This window comes from Tursiops truncatus, chromosome 14 (genome assembly GCF_011762595.2).
Source record: "Tursiops truncatus isolate mTurTru1 chromosome 14, mTurTru1.mat.Y, whole genome shotgun sequence".
Classification (NCBI taxonomy): Eukaryota; Metazoa; Chordata; class Mammalia; order Artiodactyla; family Delphinidae; genus Tursiops; species Tursiops truncatus.
In genome coordinates, this window is record NC_047047.1 from 81224014 (window position 1) to 81242185 (window position 18172).

An 18172-nucleotide genomic window follows, 5' to 3' on the forward strand; every position below is an offset into this window, starting at 1 on the left:
TAAATTTACAGTACATTCTAGAAAATGTTTCTGTTCAGAGTGGTATAAATAAAAGGGAATACAGTGTCAAGTCCTGAGCTATCCCAAATGGGTCTCAGTAGTAAAGTTTTATTATGTCAATATCGTAGAGTCTCACATTATATCCTTTGAGAACAATTAAATGGCCTAGGAGAAAAAGATCGATGAGGCTGTCCTATGAGGGAAGGAAATATCCCTTAGGTTTCCGAATAGCTCAGAGTCAGTAAACTTACACCACCAGCTCCCCACCTTGTTAATTCTTGACTTGTGATTGACGCAACTTCCTCTACCAGTTTTAGAATATGAAGTTGAAAGTCTCACTAATTTTCATTCAGTATAGTAGCTATGCTTAAAAAGCCATGTTTCAAAAACATGTATTTTCTTGAAAAATGTTTTTGCATCAAAAAATGTTAATTGAAGGAAATTCTTTCTAACGTGTTAAGCATAAAGTTAGGCCAGAAGGCTCAGTCTCAGCTCACTGTGTGCATCGGCCAACTAATACATATTTTCTGTGAAATGGGTGAATCGAATTTGATTGTGGGTAAGAGATAAGCAGTTAGAAAGTTCTGGAAACTGATTCTTTTAACAATTTCATAATTTAATAAGTTGTGCTTTATGTAGCTTATTAATTTATTATTGAGTAAAATGTGTTTAAGCCATCTTTCTGGTCAGATTTTATTCCAGTATTAACTTTAAATTTTGACATTCTTTTTCTTACAGAGCCTTCCTAATATTCTCACCGATGATCGATTTAAAGTTATGTTTGAGAACCCTGACTTCCAAGTAGACGAAGAGAGTGAAGAATTTAGGCTTTTGAATCCACTTGTTTCCAAAATTAGTGAAAAAAGGAAGAAGAAACTAAGACTCTTAGAGCAACAGGAACTTCATGAAAAAGTAACGTACTCTTTATCATTTAGAATTTGCTCCTGTTTGTTTAAAATAAAGTTTTCTGTGTAGGTTGAAAGAGTCTTTGAACAAACTTGAGCTGTAATTTGTTTGACCTTCAGCTTAGGAATATATCTTATTTAATTAAAGATGTTTTTTCCGATGCATGCAAGGTCACGTACTCTGATGGGCTAATGCTATTTAAAAGAAAATAGTGGGTCAGTGTTTTGGGTTGGGGGAGAGGAGCTGCTTCTTACTATTTTTATTTTCAGGAAGAGGAGGAAGAACCGGAAGGAAAACCAAGTGATGCAGAAAGTTCTGAGAGTTCGGATGATGACAAAGACTGGGTTGCAGAGGTCAGGAAACAGCGCCGACTTCTCCAACAGGAGGAAAAAGTGAAGCGGCAGGAACGGCTCAGGGAGGACCGGCAGACAGTCCTCAAGCCCCAGTTTTATGAGATCAAAGCAGGCGAAGAATTCAGAAGCTTCAGAGATTCTGCCACAAAGCAGAAGCTGATGAAGTGAGTAGAACAGCCTTCAGTGAAGGTTCATCGAGTTGTCCCAGCCTTGCTTTTCTCCTTGCCCTAAAGGTGGCGTTTGGATCTTTGGAGTTAATGTGAGGGAAGCACCACAAGGCCTGAGGGGAAATACACTGGTCTTTACTGTGACTATTTTTAACAATTTTTTGAGGTATAGTTTACATACAATAAGGTGCAGGGTGTGGCCCCATGAGTATTGGTAAATATATACGTCGGAGCACTTTCATACTGCAGAAGCCACACTCTTAAATTACGGTGGTAATTAAGAGGTAACAACTTCTTTAACAGAAAGTTATTTTTAGAAGTTAGAATTTCAGTTATGTTTACCCTCATCGTAGTTTACCTGATTATTAAAAAGGTCACTTGGAAAATTTGCCAGGAATTTTAAGCCTTTTGTAGGAAAACTGAGAGATCAGAAAGAGTGGTGTTCTAGGATAGTCGAATACATAGAGACAGAAAGTAGAATGGTGGTTGCCAGCGGTTGAGGGGTGGGGAGACATTGCTTAATGAGATACAGAGTTTCAATTTAGAATGATAAAGTTCTAGAAATGGACAGTGGTAATGGTTGCACAATAGTGTGAATATCCACTGAACTATTCACTGAAAAATGGTTAACATGGTGATTTTTATGTTATATATATTTTACCACAATAAAAAAATCAACCTTAAAAGAAATGGTATTATTTAAACAGTTTCAGTTTTCAAGTGTCTAAGTAAGGAACTAGCTGGGTATGTAAGCCCAAAACGTGTATGAGCTCTAAGTCACCCAAGTCTCTGCTTTGAGAATTTCTAGGCTGAGTATTGATATACAGGACTTGGATCGATAGCCCATCAGAGTAGATGACCTTGTAAGAAGAGCCTAAAGGCCTGGGGAGCCAAGGAAAGCTGGGGAGGAGCAGGGCCCGAGCGAGACAGGTGAGGCATTAGGTCAGGGGCGGTACCAGCGCTGCACCCTGTACTTCTCTAGCCCCCAACTTCCCGTTTTGAAAAATGTGGTTTTTCAGACGGAAGGAGGGGGAAAAGGTGGGGAAGATATTGACAGACAGGCTGACTTGTTTCTGGAATGGAGATGTGCCTGTTCGTCTTTATTTCAGCAGTTTCTCGCAAATATCTGGGAAACCAAATGATGAGCAAACCCTTCAACTTAGATCCAGGAGCACCTAGAAATTCTGGTTCTGACTAACAAAAGAGACGTTGGTAGACAAAGAGTCTAGTAATAGGCTTACTATCTTTTGAAGAAATTTTCTTTACCTACCAACCTCACTTTTTTTTTTCATAACAACTTTCTTGAAATGTAGGCTGTATAACATACAGGTCACATACTTAAAGTGTGTAAGTCGTTGGTTTTTAGCCTATTCACAGGGTTCTGCAACCACCACCGCAGTCAGTTTTAAAAACATTTTCATTGCCCCCAAACAAAATTCCTTACCCCGTTGGTATTCACCCCCATTTACCCCATCCCATCCCCGGGCATCCACTAATCTATTCTCTACCTCTGTAGATTTGCCTATTCTGACATTTCTTTTTTCCCTTCATGTTTGTTTATTTATTATTTGGCTGCGTCTGGTCTTAGTTGGGGCACGCGGGCTTCTCTCCAGTCGAGGTGCATGGGCTCCAGAGCATGGGGGCTCAGTAGTTGTGGCGCACAGGCTTAGTTGCCCCGTGGCATGTGGGATCTTAGTTCCCCGACGGGGGATCGAACCCACGTCCCCTGCGTTGGAAGGCAGATTCTTAACCACTGGACCACCAGGGAAGTCCCTGACATTTCATACAAATGGAATCATATAGTATGTGGTGTTTTGTCCAACGGCTTTTACTTGGCATGTTTTACATGTTCATCCGCGTTGTAGTATGTGTCAGTACTTCATTAGTTTTTATTGCCAAATAATATTCCAGGATATGGATATACCACATTTTATTTATCCATTTATCAGTTGAAGGATATTTATGTTGTTTCCAGTTTTTGCCTATCACAGATAATGGTACTATGAACATTTGTGTATGTGTTTGCGTGGACATATGTTTTCATTTCTCCCGGCTGCGTACCTAGGAGTGGGATTGTTGGTCCCATGGTATCGTTGTGTCTAACCTTCTGAGAAACTGCCGCACTGTTTTCCAAAGAGGCTTCTTCATTTTACCTTCCATCAGCAGTATGTGCACCTCGCTTTTTATGCAGCTGTCATTCTTAGATTTTTATCTGGAGTCCTACTCAGAAGCAGAGGGAAGACTGCTTGTTTTCAGCATTCTGATTCCGTGGAGTGAATTTCTTTTTAGATTATCTGCTGTTTTTGTCTTGCATTATTTACCCCTAGCTCCTGGATCAGTACCTAGACCCGAGTAGGCACTTGATAAATCCTTGTGAGAGTGTGAATCTTCTATGCCTTGCCTACATGTCAGGCAACTCTGGAAGTTACCTTTTCAAGATCTGCTGAAAAAGAACTCATTTACCTGAAACCCAGGAAAATCTGGGAGCAGTTGTTTTCAGGGTAACCATGGTAACAGGAAGCCACAATTTGGGGGTGGGAGTCATGACTAAACTCACTGACATTCTTGCTTTGCCTGTGGGTTGTAGTAGGATATTAATGTAAAAAACAAAAGGGATGAAAATTTAGTATTTAATGATAAATAATAGCTAAGTTAATGCACTGCAGTTAAACGTTCTTACTAAGTTAAACGTCAATAAGTTAAACAGTTTTTTTGAGAAGAGGAGCTATATGAGTGATGATACTTACAAAAGCTTAAAAGCCAAATCCAGTTGCTTAAAGTAATGACCCTTTGGTGTGAACAGCCTGCAGTTGGCTGGCGTTTTGGCACATACTGCTTACTGAACTCTGGTCTTGACCGGATTATTCTGGCAAATTCTGAACTTGTAATATTTTAATGTTATTTAATGAAGCATTGAACCATTTATCCTTCAGACAGCTGTAGCGATTCCTTATGTTTATTCTGTGAGTTACCACAAGGCGACCAACAAAACACAACATCAGAAGCAAGTGTATTATGTTTAAAAGTTCACTTGACCTTGCCCAACCGTAAAACCGTTTCTATAAAGGGAAAAGTGAAGAGTGAATCCTGACCGGGTGCTTGAGTGAGTCCTTTGCTTGACGTAGTAACAAGGCTTTAGGTAAATGCGCATGTCTGTCAGCACCTTTTCATATGCCTTCCAGGATGCTGCGCTTTGTTTGTGTGTCTGCTCATCCACCTGGCAGCCTCCCCACCCACCCATTCATCAGTCAGTCATTCGTCGGGTGCCTCATGTGAGCAAAGTGCTATTCTAGGCCCGGGGGATGGAAAGGAAAAGCACAGCTCACATGCCCGTTGCATTCCCATTCTCGCTGACACTGTGAGCTGTTCAGAGGCCTGGGGAACGTGTACAAGGAAGAAAGAGGGTCAGTTTTTAGAGATTTGAGGGCATCTTTATTAGAGGTCCTATTAAAACTGGTCTCTTGAAAGAAAAAGATGAGCACGGAAAGCAGGGTGGGAAAGCTGGCATTCTAGGCTAAGGGAGCGGCGTGGAGGGAGGACTGCTGTGTGGAAGTGAGGGAAGCGCTCTCGTTGTGCAGCGAGAGCGCAGAGTGAGTGGCAGGGGCACAGCTGATGAGCCGGAGAGGCGTGTTAGGCCCCGACCCAGGTCCTGGCGGGCCAGGGAAGGGTTTGGGCTAAGATGAACGTGATCAGATCTGCTCAGCCCCTCCTCCCAACGATGGAAATACTTACACAGTAAAAGCAGTACATGTTTGTTGTAGAAAATAAAAACATAAGCCAAAAAGTCCCTATTTCCCAGAGACTGTTATGAAATACCGCAGTTTTAGAGAGAATGCAGGGAGAGACTGGGCCTGTGAGGTCAGCTCACACACTGCACAGCAGTCCTGGTGGGAAGTGACGAAAGCCTGAAGTGTGGGGTGGAGAGGAGCCTGAGTATTCATAAGTACGTCTAAGAATAAGACACACACACTACAGCACTGTTTGGTCACTAATTTAATGTCACAAGAGTCAGGGGTGACGTTGAAATGTCTAGCAATGTTGCCACCGAGATAAGGGATACAGAATGAAAAAACAAATTTAAGGCTAAAGTATTGAGCCAGGTGTTCAGCACATTAAGTCTGCAAGACCCAAATGTCTTCTTGGTAATGTCCAGCTGACAAATGGAAATGTAGGAGGTGAGCCAGAGACATTGGTTTAAGAGATACCAGCTTCATTGTGGGACTGAAACTGTGGCATAAAAAAGACTTCCCACCATTATGTAGAGGGAGATGAGGGCTAAGAGTGGAGCCCTTGGGAACAAGTATTTTTCTTGTGTCTATGATGAAAACCATACACCTCTCTGACAGCATACAAGTGCATGCAAAGTAACACATGTGATTTTAGCGGTGTTGGGAATATATCGCTAGGCTGGGGCTGAGAATTCTGATTTCAAGGGCTGGTAAAGGAGAATGTGGGCAGTAAACATTACTAAGGAGCTGCCCAAGAGGCGGGAGGAAAACGAAAGAGCCAAACATGGAGAGACTTTCACCGAGAGGGGCGTGGCTCGAATGTCAGGCGGAGCACGGGAGGCCCCGGAATGGAGATTGGAAAAAGGCCGTAGGAGGAGTGTCTTGTTGCGATGAATTTCTCAGGATTGATGAATGAATGGGAGATAAAAGAATATTGTGAACAATTAGCATAGATGGTTCTCTCAAGACATTGGCAGTGAAAGGAAGGTATTCAGAGCCAGTAACTTGATAGGAAAGGGTTTCTAGGCTTGAGAGATGTGACTGATCAGGACGCAGAGAGGAGGGGAGAGTGAAGAAGTGAGAGACTGGACTGAATTGGCAGAGCTAATTAGGTGAGCAGTCCGGAGTGAATGGGGCCAGGAGCACCAGTACATCTTCAGAGACAAGGGAGAGAAGTCAGGATGGGTGGAGGTGATTGCGTTTCTAGGTAGAAAGATTGGGAGTTCACGCCAGCTGGCCGCCGGCAGGAATCTGGGCACATCAGCCTCTTCAGTTACCTGGGGCAGCCTCGGTCTGCAGCGCGTGATGTAAATATTGGAGGTGTCTGTTGGTAAACCCCAGAGAAAGAGTCTTTGGGATAACTTTCTAAATTTCAGTAGTTGAGGGTAGCTCCTCTTCTTGGGTAATAAATACTACATGCTAGGTGGCCCTTTCAGCCCAATTCATGAAAGCATTCTTTGAAGCACCTACCCTCTGGTAGGTCCTGGAAATTCAAAGATTTTTAAGACATTGTTTGCCTTTGACGACCTCATCTTCTTCACCAGCTACTTCAGTAGCTCTTGGTGAGCTGCTTATCATGTCTGCAAACTTATCCACTTTAAATAACTATGGCCAGTTTTTACTCTTCAGCTAATTTTCTTCACTGACTGTGGATAAGAACTAAAAGAACGCAGTCTCGTTTTTAATATAAACATTTTTAAAATCTAATTTTGAAAGCAGTTTAATTCCAAACTTTCACTTTAAAAAAAAGAGAGTCTTTTATTACTCCAGTAATATGTGCTCCAGTAATACACGAGCATATTATCATTGTAATACTTAGGAACACAGGATGGAAGGTGAAAGTCTCTTCTTACCCACACTCCCTTCCTGAGGTCCTGCGCCGGGCGCCTTCTTAGGTTTCAGTCACTCCTGTATATGCACACACTCACGTGTACAGTTCTAGCTTTTCTGCCTTTGACATGAAAGGATTGCACTAACCTTGTTGCTGTTTCATGTGCTCTTTTCACTGAACAATAAGTTTTGAAATTTTTTCCTGGTAAATACATGGAGGTCTGCCTTATGGCTGCATAAATATTTCATGAAGGGCTTCCCTGGTGGCACAGTGGTTGGGAGTCCGCCTGCTGATGCAGGGGACACGGGTTCGTGCCCCGGTCCGGGAGGATCCCACATGCCGCGGAGCGGCTAGGCCCGTGAGCCGTGGCCGCTGAGCCTGCGCGTCCAGAGCCTGTGCTCCGCAACGGGAGAGGCCACAACAGTGAGAGGCCCGCATACCGCCAAAAAAAAAAACTTCATGAGATGGATGGGCCATGCTATCTAATTTTCGATGTTTAGATTGTTTCTTGTTTTTCTCTTCCTTTCTCACAGTTACCAATGTATACACATGCGCAAGAATTTCCTTAGACTGCCTTACCTAGTGATGGAATTTGCTGGACCGAAAGAGGTGTGTGGTCAGTTTGGCCAGATCGGCCTCCAGAAGGGCTCTGGGCCCTGTGCCCTCTTGCCAGGGTGCCTGTTTCCCCACACTCGCAACAACACTGGCTGTCAGGGATCTTCTCAAGTTTGAACTGAGCTGCACACTGAGATAACCGATCTCGTGGTTGCTTGAACTTGTATCTGCTGAGATAGAGGCTTTGAAGCCACGAGTGCAAACTGAAAGCACTGAAATAGTTTCCTGTAACCTTGACAGCGTATGTAAATATTTGTCAAAGTTATATATTTAAAACGAAGTACTTAAATTTTAAGTACTTCTGTTTCTCCATTCTCTTCTTACTCCCTTTGATGTAGACGGTGTGGGGTGATTCCTTTCTGTTAAGCTCATTTCGCTCTTCTCAACGCTGTACTAAAGCAGGTGCCTTTAGGTACGTCTTCCAATCCCCTACCTCCCTTTCCTCACAGAGTGATTTAAAAACGCTGTGAAGGAGCATTATTTTTAATTAGTTTTAATTAAGGAAATAGATACGTGTGTGTGTGTGTTTTAAAGCTTCAAAGAAGTAAATCATTCAGCTGTCTTGGGGCATCTAATAAATATCTAATTTGATTTTTTTCCCCTCGTAGTGTATGCCCGTTTTTCTTCTTGCTTTTAATGCAGCCGCACTGATCGTGTAGGTTCTTCCCCCCATACCCTCTCCATCCCATACTGAGTCATTCCTGTCACTTTCCACCTTCTGCCGCCCATGTCTGTCTTCTCAGCAGTCCCCGCAGATGTGGGGGAGTTTTGATCGTCTTGTGACCGGCAGGGGGGTACTTTCTCCCTAAACCTCTTAACTTCACCGTCAGTTACAAAGCAGCCAGAGGCCCGCGACCCGAAGCCTAGACAGGAGGAGGAGCAGGACGGAGGGCCGGCCAGCGCTGGGCGAACGGGAGCAGGACGGGTGGGGGTGCGGGGGTTCTGCCTTTTCCTCTAAGGTTACAGTAGACAGTTTTCAGGGGCCTGACTGCGTCTTCAATCCCCTCTGAGCGAATTCACACTTCGGGAATTCAGGCTTCGGGGCTGGTGGTTCACAGCCACTTTCCACACGCCGCCTTTAAAGGGAGGGAAGCGGGGCCTGCTTTACTGCGGGAGCCTCTGCCCTCGGCCCCTGCGTCTGATCCTGTGCCACGGCTCCTCCTGAAGCTCAGGGCTCTCCAAGCAGCCGAGGCAGAACAAGTTCCTGCAGGTGCCCGGCCAGGTACACGGAGAGGAGACCAGAGCTTCTCTGCCCTACCTGCAGGAAATAGGTCACCCTGAAAAGAGGAGTCATTTCCCACAGTTTACTTGAAAAGTCTTTTTCTTCCCAAATTAGTGTTCTCTGTGTACCACCTTGTCTCAGTGGCTCCATACTTACTCAGAATTCCTGTTACCTTTAAAATCTCAGCACTTGTAGCTCTGAAAGGAAAGAACAAAAGTGCAATGAAGGGTTGGAGGAATTTGCAGAGCTGACGTGAGTCACAGGCGCGCCGGAGTCAGTTTACACGTCACCCTTGAGTTCTGCTCAAGTGAAGAAAAGGCGAAACCAAACCTTAATTTCTCATTCAGTTTGTCATGTGGAAGCTTGTCATTTAGAATACTTAATGGACACATTTCCTGAGCAAACCTTTATAAATCAGGCATGGTCTGACACACGCCTGGAAACCAGGAATTCTTCAGGTGGAGTCCTGGTTTTAGGCTTGAATCCTTCTGTGGCCTGGGGCAAGTCAGAGAACATCGTGCCTCCCTCTGTGCCATCTATAGAGGATAAACGCTTCTGTCTCAGGGATGTTGAAAGAATTAGTCTGTTAAGAACCTTGAAGATGAAAAGTACTTTAAAAGTGCTTCTTAATAACATTATTGCTTAGAAAACAGTGCCACTTTTATGCTAACCACGTTTACGTCTCAAATCATGTAAAGAAGGTATGTTTAGTACTAACTAGTAGTCATAAACTAGAGGTAGGGCTTTCAAAGGTGTAAACATCAAACATTGGCTTCAGAATTTCAAAGGAACATCATTTTGTCTAATGGATCATTTAGGAGCTGTGTTCTACTCAGTAATTAGTTACGAAGATCATATTTCAGGAAAAAGAAGACCCTTTCACACAGTGCACACACCCCCTTTTAAATTCAACCAAGTTTTTTCATATTAACTTTTAAAAAGGGTGCACAGTTTTAAGTTGGTGCAAGGAGGATTGGAAAGGGAAGTATATTTACTTTTTTTTGAGGAAGGAACCGAATAGAAGAGAAAACCATATTCTTGTTTTTTGTTCCCTCTCTTCTCCCCTCCTAGTTTCATCCCAGGGATATGAGGGTGTTGCTTTTAGCCTTTTCTAGAAGGGCTAGAACTAACTTTAAAACTTACTCAAAATGTCTATCTTTAGGCTTAATTCTGTTTTTTCGCTCTAAAGCAGCTTAACAATGATCTGATTTTATAATAATCCATTATTATAAGAACATTCAATGAAGTGTTGTATAACTGGTACAAAATTCAAATTTAACGTCTTGATTGTTGTAGCTGGCAGTCAGTTGCCGGGCACAGCAAACCATAACAGTGACAAAGATTATAAAAAGAGACCTTAGAAACATGATCAAGAAATAAAATGAAATTGAAATTTGGGCAAATTGTGTCAGAAAGGGTAATTCAGGTAAGAAATTGAAAGGAAAACACCTGGAGAAGTAGCAGTGAGTAGGGCTGGATCAGATAGAATTTACCCTCAGTGTTACTGCTCTTGTTCTCTCTGTGTAATCAGACGAGTATTCACGTTTCAAGTTGGTCATACGATGGGTGATGAGTGTGGTCCATGAGCTAAGACCGAGTGAAGGACAAATCAGAATTCTCATAGCACTTCTCTGTGGCTCGACCTGGAGAGCTGCCTTTGTGTTGAGGCCTTTGTAGGAGGTGAATGAGTTACCGAGCTGCTCACATGCCTAACTCATGCGTGGATTACATATAGAACGCTTTAGCAGGGTAAGTGCCGCTGACTGTTACGGTAAATTACAGGCTTCAGAAATATTGCTCCTTTGCCTTTTGGCTTCAGAAATGTGATTTAGTAAGATAAGTAGCAACCATTGAAATATGTGGAACCCCCACTTAAAATACTAAATTAGTGGGTGTTTGGAGCAGCCATTGTTTCTACTAGGGATCTGCGGAGTCTGAACAATGACGATTCTCTCCATTGATTGTATTAAACGAACGCCATTTTCTGTCTTTACTAAATTTGTGAAAGATCATTCTTCGTGTGATCAATTCTAATTAAAACTTGTTTCAAATGGTAAATCGAAACAAAATGCTAATTAATATGTCATTCTCTTAAATTTCCTGCAGTAAAACCCTTGAAGACCGGTTGAAACTCGAAGCGAAAAATGGGACATTGAGTGTATCGGACACCACGGTTGGCAGCAAACAGTTGACATTTACATTAAAGAAGGTAAGGTGCTTTTTAATGTTCTTTTTTAATTTACAGAAGCAAAACAGGCCTCCAGTAGTGTTGTGTGTGTGACCTCAGAGCTGCCTTCTCAGGCTTTTCCCCTGTTGAGGAGCTGTGCTCTCTTCAGGCATCTTTCCTGCAGCCAGGACGCGTCCTGGGCCGCAAGCACACAGCTTGGCCTCGGCAGAGCTGGCGTGTGTCTGGTGTCCTGAGGGAGACAGGGCCTCAGTGACCCCAGGCTTGGTACTGTTGGTGAGGAGCTGCCGTGTGGTTTCTGGGTGGCTGGACCACCTGAATAGGGCCTTCTGAAGCACAAGTCGTGGCCTCCTGTGGTATAATGGAATCGTTCAGGCTCACATGGACTTAAAGGAGATCAAGAACTGGTGAGTTCTGATGTGCTCATGGCAGTAAGATCAGCTTGTCCAGGGTAGGTAGTTTCTGTCGGTAGTAGGTTATTCTAAACTGAGTTATAACAGTCATTTCTTCAGCCGGCATTGGTGATGCCTGGCACCGATTGAAGGAGGAATAAGCTGCTTTAAATATTTGCTGGGAACTCATGGGTGACGCTCTTGCCAAGTCTTGGCTCCCTGTGCACCGATGCCAAACATAAATACAGAGATTGGGAAGATAAGAAGTGAAGAGGCTTTTTATTTTCTGTGCCAGGCAAAGGGAAGACACAATAGGCCAGCGCCTCAAGAACTGTGCCCCCGCTTCCCGGGGAGGTACAGGGATTCTTATAGGGGAGTTCGCAGTCCGAAGTGAGTGATAAGGGTCAAAATGGTGAAGGTCTTACATTCTTCTTCTTGCATTATTTCAAGACAGTCCCCACTGGAGTCAGGCAACCAGGTAATTGGGTCCAGCAGCCCGGTAATTGGGTCCATTAGTCTCTGGGTTATCGGTCTGTGACCTCCTTTCTGAAGTGCAAACGGCTACAAGGGGTGATTTGCTACAAGAGATTACAGGGGGAGCAAATACCAGGTGTAGAATGTAAATTACACAGGATTAGGGGTGACAGGTTAGCTTTGTGAAGGACAGATCTAACTACAGACACTACAGATTAGTAACAGTTAAAATAAAACTAGGATTGATTAACTCTTTCAGGCCAGGTTATGTTTCTTCTCTAGCCTGTTCACTGTTCCCTTCATTTTTCTTTGTTCTCAGGAGAGGGAAAACTTCATTTCTATTTTTGCTACATGGTTTTATTTGTCAAATTTTTTTTCTCATTTAGTCAATCTTCCTTAATATACATTGTCTCCAAGAGGGAAAGAGTGACAAAGACTCCGCCTCTGATTCTTTTTTAAAATTGAGTTCTAATTCACATATCATAAAATTCATCCTTTTAAAGTGTACATACAGTTCAGAGGTTTTAGTATATTCACCAAGCTGGGTGTTCATTACCACTGTGTAAATCTGGAACGTCCTCATCGCCCCAGAAGGAAACCCCTTGTGCAATCACCCCGTACTCACATCTCCCCTGCCTAGGGGTTTGCCTGTTCCAGACACTGTATATAAATAGAATCATACAACATGTTTTCTTTTGTGACCAGCTTCTTTCGCCTTAGCATGTTTTAAAGATTAATCCATGTTGTAGCACGTGTAAGAACTTCAGTCCTTTTTATGACTGGTATTTCATTGCGTGGATATACCACATTTTGCTTATCCTTTAATCTGTTGATGGACATTTGGGTTGGGTTTTTTGTTGTTGTTATTATGAATAATGCTGTTGTGAAAATTCAGGCCTATGTTTCTGCATGGACTCTTGTTTTTATTGCTCTTGGGTATATACCTAGGAATGGAGCTGCTGAGCCATATGATAACTGTTTAACCTTTTGAGGAACGGCTAGACTGTTTCCCAAAGCGGCGGCACCATTCTACACTCCCACACTCCCGCAGTGTATGACGGTTCCACTTTATCCCCTTCCTTGCCAACACTTGTTATTGTTCGTCTTTTTTATTGTTGCCATCCTAGTGGGTGTGAAGTGGTATCTCATTATGGTTTTGATTTACATTTTCCTGGTGACTAATGAGGGTAGAGCATCTTTTCATGGGCTTATTGGCCATTTGTATATTTCCTTTGGAGAACTGTCTGTTCACATCCTCTCCCATTCATCTCTGATCCTTTGACAGTTCTCTTGGTGTCATCAGGAGGCTTGGCAAATGATAAGGACATTTTTTTTCTTAGTTACCATCCATTATCCATTGTATTAGATACAATAAAAAGAAAAAGCAAAAAAAAGAAGAAAAGTTGTTTTTTCCTTGTGATGAGAACTCTTAGGATTTACTGTCTTAACAGCTTTCATGTGTGTAATATAATACTGCAGTGTTAGCTAACTGGAAGTTTGTATCTTTTGACCACCTTTCTCCAAGTCCCCCCTCCTCCCACCCCGCCTCAGAACATCTTTATTATAAGCATAAGAAGCTTTTCAGTTAAATCTGCCTCCATTTAGAGCAAATTTGCACTCTTACACTTCTCATTTAAATAAGCCAAAACTGGCTCTGTGTTCAGATGAACTAACTGTGCCTGTACCTAGTTTCTTAGAAATTCTCTGTGTACCGTCAAACATTTCCCGATTCCCCCTGAAGTCCAAGAGGCCGAGGTGGCGTCAGGCGCACGGCAGCTGTGGGAGGACCTCAGGCTCGCGGCTGCCCTGGCCCTGCGCTCCCTCTGCGGCACGGAGTGAGCTTCAAGGAGGATGCATGCATACTCCTTTCCCACTTTTTCCCCTTAATTGGAAGGTACTGAGTTGAATATCAGGTTGTAATTCGTGGTAAAGTGAAAATAATATGGTTCTGATTTTCTTGGGTGTTTTCCCCCCGAAAACAAAAGCAACACTGAGTAAAAAGTACTTAACACAGCCTCGTGGTTGGGTCCAGCAGAGGCTTGGGAACTGTTCGGGGGATGCATCAGTGGTGTTTGGCTTATGCCTGTTTTATCACTTGGCTAACAGAAGTTTAACTATTAAGTCTTAGTTTTACTTAAGAATATTTAGGGAATTGTTTGTATATTTGTTTATACAGATCGTTTCATACTAGGGGTACAATATAGTCAGGTAAGATCTCGAGTTTCCCCAGTGTTTTCATACGTGAATCAAACTGAGGGAGAAAACCTATGCTTTAATATTACTTAAAATTGTGAGGTGGCAGAACTGGGCCTAGGCCCCAGATCCTGTTTCAAACGCCCTGCAGTTCAGTCCCTCAGCGGCCCTGGGCTGCTGCTAGTGCGAGGGCGTGGGTTTGTGTTCATCCTCCCCTGCCTCTGTGACAGGGCTGCTGTGGCTGTAGGGGAGGGAGTCGGGACAGGAGCAAGGAGGGGAGTGAGCTAGTTGGCTCTTCGGTCATAGCAAATGGGTCACGTGGTGGCGACGTCTTCCAAATACAGCCTCTTTTCAGAAGGGGGCTGATGAGAGGTTTTCCTGGACAGGGGTTTGTCTGCAGGACGATCGCTCTTGAATACGAGCTCCTGCGTAGGCTCCTGCCTTGTGGGAACCCGTGGGCAGGGCCTCATGGAAAGGGGCTTTGCCACCGGACACATAAGGGAAATCTACCACTGATGTCTGTATTAGAGACGCATAGAGAGCACCTGACTTAGAAGCCCCACCCAGAACACCTTGTTCATCTTTATTTTATTTTCCCAAAGTTATTTGGACAAGAAGCACTTTTTCTAGGGATACTTTTTTTAAAAAATAAATAAATTTATTTATTTTTGGCTGCGTTGGGTCTTTGTTGCTGCGCGCGGGCTTTCTCTAGTTGCAGCGAGCGCGGGCTACTCTTTGTTGCAGTGTGCGGGCTTCTCGTTGCAGTGTGCGGGCTTCTCATCGCGGTGGCTTCTCTTGTTGTGCGGAGCCGGGCTCTAGGTGCACGGGCTTCAGTAGTTGCGGCACGCAGGCTCACTAGTTGTGACTCGCGGGCTCTAGAGCGCAGGCTCAGTAGTTGTGGCGCACGGGCTTAGTTGCTCCGCGGCACGTGGGATCTTCCTGGGCCAGGGCTCGAACCTGTGTCCCCTGCACTGTCAGGTGGATTCTTAACCACTGTGCCATCAGGGAAGCCCCAGGGATACTTTTTAACATGCAAAACCAAATTCACTGATTCACAGGCGTCTTGATGACACCGTTATTTGGTCTGCTAGGGAGTATGCAGTTTCCCTCGGGGTTTCTGAGTTCCGTTAACAAATGTGTATCAGATACCTGCTCTGTGCTACGTTCTGGGGATGCACAGAACAAGGCCGACTTGGTCTTTGCCACCGCAGTCCTCAGGCGCTAGAGGAGGTACACATACAGTCACATCGCTGTAGTGTGGGACGTGCTCCCAGGGAGGCCCGGGGCTGTGAGTGTCGGGCCTGGCCTGGACCATGGAGTGCGGGGCGGATGAGTGAGGGACAGGCTGGATCTTAGAGTCAAGTCAGAGCCGGGGTGGGGCAGGCAGGGTTCCAGGCGCGCTCGGGGATCTGAAGGCGCCTATGCGTGCGAAACAGCCACCTTGGGGAGGGGAACCGTGGCTTTGGGTGTAACTAGAAAGACGTGTAGAGTTGTCCTGTGGGGCCTGGTGAGTAGGTCATGTTCAATTTTAACCTCAATCCTAAGAGCCGTGGAAAGTTATTGAGAAGCTCTAGTTAGCAGAAGACTACATACTGTTTTCATTTTTAAAAAGTCCTGTGGCTGCAGGCTCCTCCCCTGCAGTGAGGGGCCCGTGGGGTGCGGACAGCACCCCGGCCTGGGACGGGGCCAAGGTAGAGCTAAGGGGAGGAGTACACAGGGCAGGCCTTATTGTGAAAAGCCTTTGCAAAAATGGTAATAGTCAGAAAAAGAAGTTAAATAATTATTCGGAATCTCTAAGAGTCTCCTATAGGGGCGATTCGTCTCTTTTTGGTCTTATAAAGTGCTTTCCTTTCTCACGATTCCCTCACCTTCCAACTCTTTAAAATATTGAATGATACCAGCTGGAAGTGAACACAGGGACTTTCTCTTCAAGACTGAAATACAAATAGTATTTTCAGGTGCATGGAAAATACAGGTCACAGGCAGGCAGGCTGCGTACGTAGGTGTCTATAAGGCAGTGCTTTTCAACCTTTAAAAATTTGTCCCTGCCCCTGCTTTCACAGTTACCTGCCCCTGCTTTCACAGTTACCTGCCCCTGCTTTCACAGTTACCTGCCCCTGCTTTCACAGTTACCTGCCCCTGCTTTCACAGTTACCTGCCCCTGCTTTCACAGTTACCTGCCCCTGCTTTCACAGTTACCTTCTGTCAGTTCCACCGGCTAAGGTTTTTTTTTTTGAGCTTCATGGTTAGGAGTTTGTATTATCCAAACCACCAAAAATGTCTTTAAAACTCTATAGCTCTTACCTTCATTGCGGATTCTGCGTTGAAACTCCTCTCTTTTAAGAATTTCTGCTAAACGTAGTGAAACTGTTTGGAGGAGGTCTGGCTCTCGCCTGAGTGTTGAGAACGGTTCCTTTCAAGCAGCCCGCCTAGCACCCACGCGCCTGTTCCAGCCATGAACTTGTGACTGATGTGTCTGCCGAGCCTTTATCAGCATTTAATGGTAGATCTCTGCCTTTCAAGGGGAGTTTGACTTTCTGGAAATAGCCAAAAACTCTTTGGAACCAGCTCTGGAGACTGAACGCTTAATCATGGGTGGGTTATTATACGCTTTCAGGACACAGAAGTACTTTTGTGTCTTTAAGACAGTCTGAGTAAACTAATGAGTGTCTCTGGCTTGTAAACGAAAGACAGTTCTACATGAGAAGTCGTGGACATCTTGAAAGCAATAGCGTCCTCTTAAAATTGGCTCTCCTGGGAGGGGCCGTGTTGTGTGGGGAGTTGGAAAGCCAGCCTCAGACTGTGTGGTTTAGACCCGTGTGTCAAGGCCGTTCTCTTACCCAGGGGGTTAGGATTTCAGGTTTCACAGTGACCGTAAAGGTTGGCCCTCGTCCTGCTGTCCCTGCCGGAGCAGGGCAGTGATTGGTGGTTGTGCTGTTGGCATTCTGATGGTCACAAAAAAGGGGTGTTGGCCTTCCCTTTCTCTTTCTCTCTCCCCATTTAATCTTCTCTTTTAGTCGGAACAGCAGAAGCAGCAGCAGGAGGCTGCGAAACTGCACCGACAAGAGAGGAAGACCCTCCGCCGTTCAGCCGGCCACCTGAAGTCCAGGCCCCGGAGAGGACGGCCGTTCCACTGAGTCTGGAACCGACCCCGCGTGTGGTTGGGAGGACCTTGCCTCCCCTACTTGACCATCGTTAGAGGGTGTGGTCTGCGCCGGGGATGCACGCTCCCGGAGCCCCGCGGAAACCCTCGCTGCGTCTGCAGGGGTCGACATCTGGCAGCCGGTCCCAGGCCTCTGGTCAGACTGCGGGGCTGCGCCCGCTGGCCATGCGGTGCCCCCAGGGCTCCCCGAGAACATTGTCCCTTTCCCCGGTTTTAATCAAGTAAACGAGGTGGTTGTTTTTGAATATTGTGGAACGTGCACCGTGACATGAGAGGTTCTCTTGTGCTGAAAACCAGGACTGACGGTCTTCCAGACACTTTCTTGCACTGCCTGCCACCATCCGTGAATCAGCCACCCCGAGATGCCATTCCTGTCTTGCCCGACTTGGGAGCGTCGGTCGTGTTTATGTTTATGAGGATATGCTGGTAGCTGTGTTGCTTATGTGTTAGTTTGGGATTTTTTTAAATATATTTTTATACCAAGAGAATATAAAGTAATGGTAATAACAGTCTAAAACAAGAAGTGGAAGCTACTGGATATTCTTTTAACTTGGCACAAGATGAAATACAGATTTTTTTTTTATTATTCTGTTTCTTAAGTGTAATTAGAGACATACTGGCTGGAGAAAATGTTTATAAAAATAAATGCTTTCATTTGAACAGCTTCTTGGAGAGAGACCCATTCCTTGAGTTAATTTGAAAAATAACTTTGGTTTCCTTAGTTTTTTGTGTATGAATGTGATTTTTGGAGATGCGTTTCTTTATGTACAACTGGGATAGTGACTCCTTGGATTGTGAATGATAGACTCTAACTCGAAATGCCGTGAGCCAAGGGGCAAAGGCGTCAATTAACAGCCAGGCTGTCGAGCCTTAGCTGCCTCGGGACACCTGGATCCAGGCCTTCCAAACTCAGGCCCATCTGCCCTCCTTTCTTTTCTCCCTC

The 18172-nt window shown here is 44.7% G+C and overlaps 1 protein-coding gene across 2 annotated transcripts in view; it reads left to right on the forward strand.

The window, feature by feature from the left end:
* NOL10 (nucleolar protein 10) overlaps positions 1 to 17894 on the forward strand; it is an 88261-nt gene extending 70367 nt beyond the window's left edge. For both annotated transcript variants that reach the window (XM_019943282.3, XM_019943283.3), the window contains 4 exons: positions 739 to 912; positions 1176 to 1423; positions 10929 to 11031; positions 17084 to 17894. In XM_019943282.3, coding sequence (XP_019798841.1) covers positions 739 to 912; positions 1176 to 1423; positions 10929 to 11031; positions 17084 to 17203 — 645 coding nt within the window. In that variant the 3' untranslated portion in view covers positions 17204 to 17894. The remainder of the gene's footprint in view (positions 1 to 738; positions 913 to 1175; positions 1424 to 10928; positions 11032 to 17083) is intronic.
* Positions 17895 to 18172: the final 278 nt, after the last annotated feature.